Source organism: Culex pipiens, chromosome 3, assembly GCF_016801865.2.
Source record: "Culex pipiens pallens isolate TS chromosome 3, TS_CPP_V2, whole genome shotgun sequence".
Taxonomy (NCBI): domain Eukaryota; kingdom Metazoa; phylum Arthropoda; class Insecta; order Diptera; family Culicidae; genus Culex; species Culex pipiens.
Window position 1 is genome coordinate 156,340,938 of NC_068939.1, and position 12,664 is coordinate 156,353,601.

At 39.5% G+C, this 12,664-nt stretch overlaps 1 protein-coding gene across 1 annotated transcript in view; it reads left to right on the forward strand.

Annotated features, from left to right (window-relative positions):
• Positions 1–7,378: 7,378 nt before the first annotated feature.
• Positions 7,379–12,664, forward strand: part of LOC120414982 (cytosolic carboxypeptidase 6) — a 29,421-nt gene continuing 24,135 nt past the window's right edge. The window contains exon 1 of the mRNA XM_039576332.2: positions 7,379–7,923. Within this exon, the coding sequence (XP_039432266.1) occupies positions 7,905–7,923 (19 nt within the window). The 5' untranslated portion in view covers positions 7,379–7,904. The remainder of the gene's footprint in view (positions 7,924–12,664) is intronic.

The following is a 12,664-nucleotide window of genomic DNA, read 5'->3' on the forward strand; positions in this document are numbered from 1 at the left end:
AACTCTATTATAAGTGAATAGTCAACGATAGCATTGGACACTTGGAGCAAACTTATCCATAGAACGAGAAACATGGTGTAAAAATAACAAAGCTGTTTTAGTCACTCAAAGAGCTGCTTGCCGGTGCAAACTTTTATACCACAAAACACGGGTGCTTTCAGTGGGTAGAATAAATTATCTTGTCAACCAGCAGTAGGAAAAATGGAAAACTTTCGAAAAACCGTGGAGATTCGTTGTAAAGCGACGCGTGGATGCCTCAATTCAAGTGAATGTTTTCTTTAGTTGGAAAATTGAGATTTTTAACCGAAATGTGGACTATTTCTTTCATGTTAATTGGTTATACTTTACCTGTAAATTTCTTTGTGACTTCCACAAAGAAACAATTTTCTATATCAAATGCTGATAACTCCAAACCTTCATAATTTTAAATAATAATCGATTCGTAAAAATAATCTATTTTTCGTGATATCATAAAATGGAAAATTACTCGGGGCCCTAATTGACTCGTTGTACGTCTTTGACTACACGCAGAAAAATAAGGCATATTTGAATCAACAAAACGTTTTGTTGATTTTAAAATCAAGATTTTTGTTGAATCAACGCTAAACGTCAAAGCAACTTTTTCAAAACAACCAAAGATTTTTGTGGAATTGAGAAAATCAAGGTTTGTTTCAACGCAGAATCAGCGTTGATTATATTCAACAAAAATTTTGTTGAATCAAACCTCGTACAGGCTGATTCTACAAAATATTTTTCTACGTGTAATAAAACCAGCGATGTTTAACTTCAGCGGTTCTCAACCTGGATACATGTACCCCTAGGGGTACCACGAGCGGTCTCAGGGGGTACCGTAAGACAAACCCCGTAATGGCGAACATGTCCCAAAAAAAATATTTGAGAGAAATAAAATAACAAATTGATTTGATGCAAAAAATTAACACCATATTCGAGGTGCAGTGAATTACGGTTGAATTGTTTTTGACCAATCATAAAATGTTTTTAAAAAATATTCGAATGATAAAAATATAATTTGTATTTGTTAAGAAATTTTAAGAATTTGAAAAAAAAAGTGCACCGTTTTAAAGTTTTTTGTTTTTTTTTTCTGCAAATATTTATTTCAAATTTGTAAGTTGTGCCAACTACCTTTCATTTAAAATATTCAAAATGTTAGTGAAACATATTTTGAATATTGTCAATTCGACCTTTCTTTGCTAAAATATTAGTTTTGCATAAAATTAAAAATTAGGAAAACGAATTTTTAGGTGTTATATCTTACACCCGGCGGTCGCATGATTGTGATGCATAGCGGCATGAAAGTATATCAGAATCTGCATGAAATCTGTCCTCATGCATTTTTTGCGATATAGGAAGAACGAGGATTGAACCATCAACTTCATGCTTGTTGATCCGACACGCTACCACCGCGCCATGGACGCTTGATGAATTGTGAGGGAAAGAGCACCAACATATCCTTCACTCTGAAGTCTTGCTCGGGGATTTGCCAGCATAGGGGGATGGCGTCGCTATTTTTAGACGACGTTTTCCACTTTTTCTCATCGAAACCGACTACTTTATCGACTTCATTTTGCTGGGCGACATATGACGCCGTCTATTTTTAGACAATGACTCAGCACTTTTCCACTCTTGCACTTAAAAAAACCAGGTGGCAGCACGATTTAACGCCACGTCCCTATAATATGTGTTGGTGAGAACTGCAGATCGCTGACATGTTTACACGCGGGCAAAAATGAGCTATGAGCCTGCTGCAAAAACTGTTATAAAATGTAACATTTTCTGCAACAAATCCACTGTTGCAGATTTTGATATATATTTTTCCTTCAAATTGTCACACAAAATACACTCTTTTAAAAAATATTTGTCGAGACCTGTATCTCAGCTGCAAAAGAATGGATCAAAAAGAAAGCAGCAGAGAATTTTCTCAACCATTCGATTTTTTAGAGATAAAACAGAATTGATTTTTTTTTGTTGAAAATAGCTACAACTTGAACAGTTACTATTAAATAGCATTTTTAAATTTGAAAAATCAAAACAGATTTTGAAAATCTTTTAAATGTATATATTTTGGGCCGTTAAAAAAAACTCTGTTTCAAAAACAATTCGTTCGCCATCAGAAATTTACATTTTAGTTCCCGAATAAAAATTTCAAAAAAATATGGGAGATATGTTTGTAGAAAAGAAAAAGTCAATGAAAATTTAATATACAAAAGGAATAATATCTTCAAATGTATAAGCATTTTCAGTAGATAGTTTATTTTATTCAATAAAAAGCTTTAAATAAATACAGGGTCCAACATTTTATTTAAAAACAGATTTGAAGAAAAGTACATGGACGTTGTGTGGCCTATCCAGTACATGTTTTTAAACAACTCTAGAAACAAGATTTACCTAACCGGCTCCGTGGCTTAATGGGACAGGGATCAAATCCCGGTCGGTACCTTTGAAATTTGGAATCAGGAATTTGAACTTAGAATATGAACAAAAACGAAAATGAATCAGGTGGGATACGAACTCACACCTTTGGATTGGTGGGCTGGGACTGCTAAGCAGTCGGCCATCAGATGGTTTACACTCTACACGGAGAAAAAAGAGTTCCCAAAATCGTGAACAAGCGTTCATGAAAATGAGAACCACGAACAAAGTGTTCAAATTTCATGGTACGTTTTTCAAAATCGTACCATGGGATTTGAACACTTTGTTCGAGGTTCCCATTTTCATGAACGCTTGTTCACGATTTTGGGAACTCTTTTTTCTCCGTGTAGCAGTGAATTGATCCGAAGTGTAAAAACATGTTATTCTTCTCATATTAAATACGCGCTGATCCCTGATTTGCCTGAGGGGATTGGAAGTCTAAATATAGATCGAGTTTCCTTCAGATGCTTGCTTCTATGTTTAGGCGGAGCCAAACAATGCCCAGCGACCTCGGAATTGGACCGCAAGGAGCTCTGTCATTCTGAAACGGGTCGTTGGAAGCAGCGCGAGGGCTATCACCACCTAATACCCGGGACTGAGATAAGTTGTATCAGCATTCGGCATATACAAAGTCTGATACAAACTATACTTTCCCATAATTTCGCTACCGGTTAGCGGGTATTGGATTGGACAACACACACACAACACACACACTCTAGAAACAAGATTTACCTTTTCAACAATATTTAATTTACCATTGAAACACATTTTTAACGGCATTTTTATACTTAAAAATTCAGGCTTCTTTCTTTGTAAATTGGAATGTAAAAAAACTCATGCAAACGAAAAATTTCATGTATGAGAACACGAGGGGGTACAGTAGCGTGGTTCACGTTTCTATGAAAAAGACAAAAGTTGTTATTTTGTCTTGCATCAACCGGAATTTCGTTCTTTTATGTCCCCAGAAGCACTCCTGAAAATTTAGGCCCATTTGGTAAGGTCTAGGAGCTCCAGTTTTAATTTGAAATTTATATGGGATTTTGATTTATTTTCCATGGGAAACTATCTTTTTTTACATTGTATTAGGAATTTTTTTTTATAAATCGATGAAATGACTTGATTCTTATAGTAGGAGATAGGTTTTGAACTGGGGAACAACTTTGTAGAACATACCAACATGCTAGGAAGTGACCCTTTAAAGATACAGATACTTTTAGATGGTGGCTTTTGAAGGGGCTTTACTGTGTGGGGTGAAACGTTTCTGTATATGTATCTTTAAAGGGTCACTTCCTAGCATGTTGGTATGTTCTACAAAGTTGTTCCCCAGTTCAAAACCTATCTCCTACTATAAGAATCAAGTCATTTCATCGATTTATAAAAAAAAAATCCTAATACAATGTAAAAAAAGATAGTTTCCCATGGAAAATAAATCAAAATCCCATATAAATTTCAAATTAAAACTGGAGCTCCTAGACCTTACCAAATGGGCTCAAATTTTCAGGAGTGCTTCTGTGGCTATAAAAGAACGAAATTCCGGTTGATGCAAGACAAAATAACAACTTTTGTCTTTTTCATAGAAACGTGAACCACGCTAGGGTACAGTCATCCCTCATATTCGGAACAGTTTACAGATCGACCAATATTCAAAAAATCATAGCAAATCGATGATTGAACTTAATGATTTGCCTTTACCTTCATTTGAATGCTTTTCTTGCGATCTTTCGAATGCTGTATCAAACAACTGCAAATCTTAACTTTTATATCAAGTTTTTGAAGAAAAACTTTGACCCTTGAAATCCACAAATTCGGAACACTTTTTTCTTACGGATGTTAACAAACTTAGGTTCTCTCCATAAGTACATAATTTTTACAAAATAATGACTTCACGCACTGAAACCAACGAAACTCAAGCATAGGAATGTTTTATGAATGGTCTGAAAACTTTTTTTGAATAAATATCAGTTAAATTTAGGTGTTTCACAATTGTGGGAGGCACAATAACATCCCACAATTATGGAACAGGCAATTTGGAGGCAGTGTTTTGCTGCTCTGAAAAAAATAATCTCAAAATACAGTTTTTTGTTAAAAAAGAACTACTTTTACTAGTGAAATAGCAAGAGAATGTTCAAATGAAGGTCCTAAAAATAGTAGGGTCGACAGAAAAGATGCATTTGGCATGCTATTGACAAATTATCACAAAAGTGTTCCGAATTTGTGGGTGTTCCGAATATGTGGGATGACTGTACCAGCAGCTTAAGTAACACGAAAAGGGGTACCTAGACTAGAAAAGGTTGAGAACCGCTGTTCTACTTGATTCACAATTTTTTTGTAAATAATGGAATCATGACTTGAAGATTTTTTAAAATATATTTTGCTCTTCTCGACATCAGCACCATTTCGAGATTTAGCCACTTAAAGTTTGATTATAACTGCAAATTAACAGTTTTTTCGATTTTTTTAAAGTTCCAATAATTGAAATGGTGAAAGTCATTTTTTGAAAATATTTTCTTAAAATGTCGGCCTTTTAATCTTAATAAGAGGTTACAACATGTAAAAAATCACAAATCTTCATACTACATAAAATTCATTAAATCTGCTAAAAAAATGTTTTTATTCATTACTGAAAGTTTCATGAAGGTATTTCATGAGTAAACTGAGTAAGAGGCGCCTTAAGCCCAAAATTTTGCCATGCGCAAAGCAAACTTTCAAACTTTCTGAGCGTTTTTCTCCTAACACCGAGTTGATTTACGGTTATTTCGAGATGAGTTGGACCAAACTGACCTAAATGACGAAGCCCGATTTTTTTAATTTTGGTTAAAAATATATATATTTTGTTCAATTCACTTATTATTTTTATTACAATTTAGCAGTTCTGCTCTGGGATGTTACATTTGCACTTCAGGATTGGAGCACCTTTCAACTGAGATAAATTCATATTCCTTTGCATGGAGGGTACATATTTCTAAGCTTAGAAGTTTAGATTCAGCTAGCAGAGTGCTCTATTAGGGAAATAAATTTTGAGAATAACAAAAATACAAAGCTGAGGATTTTTGTCTTTATTTTGAAATAAACTTTTTGAAAATCAAACTTCGTCATGCACACGATACCGGTTTAACGAGTCTTCACTAAAATTTTGAGCCGATTTGGTCGAAGCAGTGTTGACATATATTGGCACCCGTTTGTCTTCAAATTTGTTTTGTAAATGAAACATATATTTCAATTGTCTGGAAAATAGATTTCAACAAAAGTTTAAGGTAAAGCCGTTGATCGATGAAAATTGATCATCACTTTAAAATGCTCTGTATTGAATCAAATTTAACGAATTTCTGCACCAAAATGAATCAGCATGTCGACGCCGTCGACCATTCTGTGCATTGTCCCGAAGTTTGGTTGAATTTGATTGCTAGAGTCTCGAGATATAATTACAAATGTTTACAGTAGTCGGGCTAGTACGTATGTCAAACGCGTTCTGATCTGAATCCCCCTGGGCCAGTTGTCGCACTTGAATCAATTTTCAGGGTGTGTCAAGATAGCACGACAAGATTGAAACTTCTTTCATAAGAAGAGCGATAACAATGCACGGAGTTTTGTCGACTTTTATTGAATACCTTGGGATTGAAATCGAATTTTGGGGATCTGTAAAGGTCAAAAGGTGAGGCATTGAGAGCTGCACATAATGGCGTCCTTAACTCAAATTGACCCAAAATGCACGTACGACAAGTTAGCACGACAGCGTCGATGTGCCGGTTGTTGCCTTCTTGGCACTATTCTAAACAACTTGTAGAAGGAATTTTGTCAAAATATTGATAGCGACTCAAAATTTATATCTTTAAACGAAAAATCATGGGAATTACGGAAGTCTTCACGTTAAGTGTGTGCAAATACCCACCTCTGACATTTTTGCCGATTAACATGTATGTAACCCCTTAAGAAACATTGAAGATTGAATCTCTGGTTGCTGAGATACAGCGGAAAAAAGGAAAACAATCAGAATCATTCAAGTTTTCAAATTCTCACCCAAACAGCCGCCCATTTTTCTAATGCCAATGTTTTAGCAACTAATAGTCGAATTTTCAATTTTAAAACATTTTAAACTCTTGTGAAATGTTTTGATATCTGCGAAAAAAATTTAGTCTTGATTCCGAAATTATAAAAATATTTGTGTCAACTAAATTACATCACTTTTTTGCCTGAATCCTGAGAATTAGCTAAAATAGTCCTATCAAAATTTCTCCTTCTCCTCAAGAGCATATAGAGAAAAAAATCATCCTGTTTTTTTTTAATATTTATAAAAAAATACACAGAAAAAAATAATGTAAATTTGGAAGCTGTAATTTTTGAAGGTTGAATATTACCTCTTTTATGATGTAATTTTACCTCAATTTAGACTGAAAAAGTTACATTACAACAGAAATGTGGTAAAATTACACATTTCCAGAGGTAAAATTACACCTTTTTTCTGACATAAAAGATGTACCCCTTCTCAGATGTAATATTACCATGATTTTTTTTTCTGTGTATGCAAAACTGAGCACTGTTCCCTCCGTGTAAGCTTCAACCTAAAACATCGCCAGTCTCAGACAGACTTACGAGAATCCTTCATCACGCCCCGCGGACCGACATCCGAATATCCGCCGAGAAGGTCGCAAGCGTGCTTGCTATTTTTAGCCAGACTGCAACTCCCACCCGCCGAGGCCCTAGCTTTCGGCGGCAGACTTTTGACTGTGCAAAGAGACCTATTTCCGCCCCGTCGGTCGGAGGAGTTACCATCTGTTATCGATCAAACTTTTTTTTCCGCCCGCTGCTAAGGGAATTATAAATTCCTCACGTACATATTCCAAATTTCCGCACACAAAACAACGAACAAAAAAAATGACACATTTATTAGCCCTAAACAGCCGAAGGTAGTTTGTCAATTTGGAGTCGCAAGGACTTTCAGGGCGCGAGTCAGTCGACCAAACAACGTAGATTTGGGAGCATTCCGGTGCCAGACGGTCAACCGAGCTGGCCGCGCTAAGTAGGATTTTTCTCCGGAACCGGAAGTGATACAAGTTCAACGTTGTTTTGACGAGGCTTGGCAGATTGCACAAGTGAGATTAGAGAGAGAAAATAAAAAGTTCAGCTCAGGCGTCTAAAACCGTTTCATGACTAGTGGCCATAAATTACCCGCGAAAGTTCGATTCCCAGAGTGCAACACACCGTTTGACTGCCTGTTACGAAAGTGCCAAAATTTGCATGCGCAAGAAAGTGTCGGAGGCGAAATCTAGATTTATGCGGGATAAGCCATTTCGACAGCTCGCCGAAGAAGGTTCTGCAAGTCCTTGTGGATAAGTGTGCCAGCCGATGTGGTGGTGAAAAATCAATCGTCACTAAAATAAAACGTCGCCGCTAGACTAGCGACACCACGGATGTTCAGCATGGAAAGCAATTAGGAAGGACGAAATCGTCGTTGTCTAGGCGAATAATCAAACAGGATGGGGGACTTTGGTTCGGGTAAGTAATTAAAACCTTCTTCGGTCTTCTGGTATGTTGTAAAAAACAATGAGAATTGGGAAAACTTAATATGTACACAGTAAAAAAAATCATGGTAAAATTTCATCTAAAAAGGAGTACATCTTTTATGTCAGAAAAAAGCTTTAATTTTACCTCTAATAATGTGTAAATTTACATCTGGCAGACGCTAGGAAAAAATATCTGTAATCCTAAAAAAATATCAAACCGGCGATAGTTATATCTAGCTCACTAAGTCCGCGCCCCAACCCGCACGGCCGGCTCTCCGCTGTGAAAACTAGACGATCAAAGCCAACGTAGCTCTATGTGTTCCGTACATTTTATACTGTATTTACTGCATATACGGTACAGAAAGGTACATCGGCTTTGATCTTCAAGTTTTCACAGCGGCGAGTTGGCCGTGCGGGTTGGGGCGCGGACTTAGTAAGCCAGATATAACTATCGCCGGTTTGATATTTTTTTAGGATTACAGATATTTTTTCCTAGCGTCTGCCAGATGTAAATTTACACATTATTAGAGGTAAAATTAAAGCTTTTTTCTGACATAAAAGATGTACCCCTTTTTAGATGTAATTTTACCATGTTTTTTTTTACTGTGTAGTCTAAAGCAAAACTTCAAACTAGAATCAATAAATTGATGTATTTACAAAAAAGATCGCATATAATTTTCACAACATTTAAAAACAACCATTAATGATAACTCTGGGTAATTTGTAATAAATCGATATCATTTGCTTAAAAACACTTAACGTACTTCTTGACATCGCATGCACAAAAAGCTGCATCATTTCAAGCTAAAAAGCAAATTCATACCCATGCACCAATTACGTCTGCTTTAAATTATTCAGCTTGGAAAATTATTCAAACGATGAAAATGGCGAAACCTCAAGGAATCCTGAAGCTTTTCTACAAGAGAAAGATTTTTTTTTTGCATTCCACATTTAACATGGTCATGCGAATCTTTTACAATTTTGGCCGCTGTCCTTACACAAATGCTTTCAAAATGTCAAAAAATGGCCGTAAGGAAAGTGCATGAAAAGTTTCAGCCAGTCGCATTTCCCATTTAATTTTGAGCATGAGCATGAGCATGAGAGACCACCCATGGTTGCCCCTCCGGTGCTGAACAGAACCGTAATATCCTTTCAGCACTGCTGATCAGAGGCTTCGACGATCTGGTGATGTTTCCCTTATCAACAGCATGTATGAATGCGCCGAAAAGATAAAACACCATGATTGCTAAAACTAGATCAGTTGCGAATACCAACGGCGCCCGCCATGTCAGTTTGTAGATCTCGATTTTAAGGGACGGGAATGTTAGTTAGCGCAAGTTGCTACTAGGGCAGCTGATTTACTCTGTGCTTACACCCCACGAGCGCCAGGAACCTGTTAGTAGGATAGGGTGTTTGGTCAGGATTCATCATAGAAGATGGTGATGCGACCCAAAATCGTAGTGTTTGTTGAAAGGTTTTATATATTATTCTCAAGGCAAACAATCGGATGCTGCGGATGAGACATTTCCCGTTTAACTGTTGTTAAATTTAATTGAAATGGTTTAATCTTAGACAGCCGGCTGTGGAAAGATAAAGCCAAATAATGTTTATTTATAGAATGAGGTGTTAAACGCAATGCTGCAATGATAGCGTAGTCTGATTTTTAATTATATAACCATTTAATTCAGGCCATGCGTAGAGGTTCCGTTCCGAACGAGAGTGTGGAAAAATCGGACAAGTGGATATTGGATTTCGCCAAGAAGGTGTGCCCGGACTCGGTGCCGACACAACCATCATTCGACGTTGTTGATGGGAGCGATGCTAATCCTCCCTTCTCGATGGTAGAGCTCTCCATAGCACTATTGACGGGCAACAACACTGCTCCTGGTCCGGACAAGATCAAGTTCAGCTTGCTGAAGAATCTTCCGGACGTCGCCAAGCAGCGTCTGTTGAATCTGTTCAACACGTTCGTGGAGCAGAACGTAATTCCACACGAATGGCGACAGGTCCGGGTGGTTGCCATTCAAAAGCCCGGTAAGCCGGCGTCCGACCACAACTCGTATCGTCCAATCAGCTTGCTGTCGTGTCTACGCAAGTTGCTGGAGAAGATGATCCTCGACCGCCTCGAACCATGGATGGAACGAGAGCACTTGCTGTCTGACACGCAGTATGGCTTCCGGAGAGGCAAGGGAACAAGCGACTGTCTAGCCTTGCTGGCCACAGGGATCGACATAGCCCGTGGTAAGAAACAGCAAATGGCTTCTGTCTTTCTAGACATCAAGGGTGCATTCGATTCAGTCTCCATCGATGTGTTGGGAGTAAAGCTGCGGCGGAGCGGTCTCAATCCGACGATGTGCAACTTCCTCATCAACCTGTTGTCAGAAAAACACATGCACTTTGTGCAAGGTGATCTGGCAATCACCCGGATAAGTTACATGGGTTTGGCACAAGGCTCACGCCTTAGCCCATCCATGTATAACTTCTACGTCAGCGACATCGATGATTGCTTGACCGGAGACTGCACCCTTATACAGTACGCAGATGACGCAGTGGTTTCAATCGCTGCCAAGAAGGAAGTCGATCTGCTAGAACCCTTGCAAGATACCCTGAACAACTTGGCCCATTGGGCAGTTGAAAAGGGTATTGAATTCTCTCCGGCGAAGACGGAACTGGTCGTTTTTACGGGGAAGCATGAACCGCCGCAGCTCAATCTTTCTCTCTCGGGAAAGACTATCGAGCAGTCGGACCACTTCATGTACATGGGTACCATCTTCGATCAAAAGGGAACATGGGGGAAGCACATTAACTACCTGAAGCAAAAGTGCCTGCAAAGAACTAATTTTCTGCGCAGTGTCTCTGGCAACCGGTGGGGTGCTCATCCTTCTGACCTGCTTCGACTGTACAAGACAACGATACTCTCGGTGCTGGAATATGGCAGTTTCTGCTTCCAGTCAGCTGCGAAATCACGCTTGTTGGTTCTCCAGCGGATACAGTACCGAAGTCTTCGCATTGTCTTGGGATGCATGCACTCAACTCACAACATGACCCTCGAGGTCTTGGCGGGAGTATTGCCTCTGCGAACTCGTTACTACGAACTGTCTTACCGGTTCCTGATCCGGTGTGATTACAGGAATAAACTGGTAATTGACAACTTTGAAACGTTGCTGAACCTTCACGTTGAGTCTCGGCGCATGCTTCTATACTATGACTTTATGTCATCGTGGGAGTGGAGCCCGAGCACAACGGTACAGCGCACGCCTCCGTTAACCAACAGCACCCTGATTGGCTTCGACACGTCCATGAAAGCCGATACTCGCGGTATCCCAAACCATCTTCTGCGGGGAGTTGTACCGTCGATCTTCGCATCAAAGTACAACCATGTTCCTCCAAACAACAGATTCTTCACCGATGGCTCCAAGCTCGACGGCTGTACGGGCTTCGGTGTTTATCATGAATCTTATCAGCTGTTCTTTAAGCTGAAGGACCCGAGTTCGGTTTACGTCGCAGAGTTAGCCGCGGTTTACTGCGCACTGCGAATCATCGAGACCATGCCACCTGACCACTACTTCATCTTCACCGATAGCTTTAGCTCTGTTGAGGCTATCCGGTCTCTGAAGCCGACCAGGGAGTCTGCGTTTTTCCTCACGGAAATACGCAAGACTTTAAACAACCTGGCGGCTCAGTCCTTCAGCATCACGGTGGTGTGGGTCCGCGCTCATTGCTCGATTCCGGGTAATGAGAAAGCGGACTTGCTCGCCAAGAAGGGTGCTGAGAGTGGAGACATTTTTGAAAGGCCAATTAGCCTACAAGAATGCTACGGTTTGCCGAGGCAGCGTGCGCTCCTGGATTGGCAAAAACAATGGGACGACGACGCCAAGGGACGTTGGATGTATTCCATACGACCTAAGGTGCAAAGAAAAGCCTGGTTCAAGGGAATGGACTTGACGCGTGGATTCATCAGAACGATGTCCCGCCTTATGTCGAACCATTACTCGTCCAAGGCTCATCTTTACCGTATCAACATGAGTGATACGAACTTATGCGACTGTGGGCAGGGTTATCAGGACATCGACCATCTCGTATGGGCGTGTCCAGATCACCAGGCTCACAGAATTAAGTTGAAAGATACCCTCAGGGCCCGAGGAAGACCACCAGAAATCCCGATGCGAGACGCGTTATCTCAACTAGACCTTGATGTTCTCTATCCGATCCTCGTAGATTCCAAAATATCCATTTAGTTTTCTTCCAGTTAGTTTTCCTTCAGTTAGTTTTCCTTCAGTTAGTATAACTCGCCTTCACACAAAGCCGTCGTTTCTGGATTGCACCGGAAGCAAAGCAAGAACGCCCCAGCAGCTGGACACCGAGTTGCGGCTGAGGACACAAGCAAAGGCCAGCAGAGCCAACCAAGACCCCTACACAATCCCCCTTCCCTTCCCACGCCTTGTCCTTAACATCAATCCCTTCCCTACTAACCCCGAGTAGGCCGCGGGTAATCGGCTCCCCTCCCACTAACATTTACACACAAGATCCTCTGTAATTATTAAGTCAAATGTAATTACAAAAGCCGACTCGGTCCTAACCAGGTCCCAGTACCGAAAAGGACCTAATAAAAATAATTTTATGAAAAAAAAAAAACCATTTAATTCATAAATTTGTTACGGAATAGACGCTACGATCTCAAGCACCAAATGCCTTCCGATCTTCTTTCTGTTAGCTAGATGAGGTATTGATTT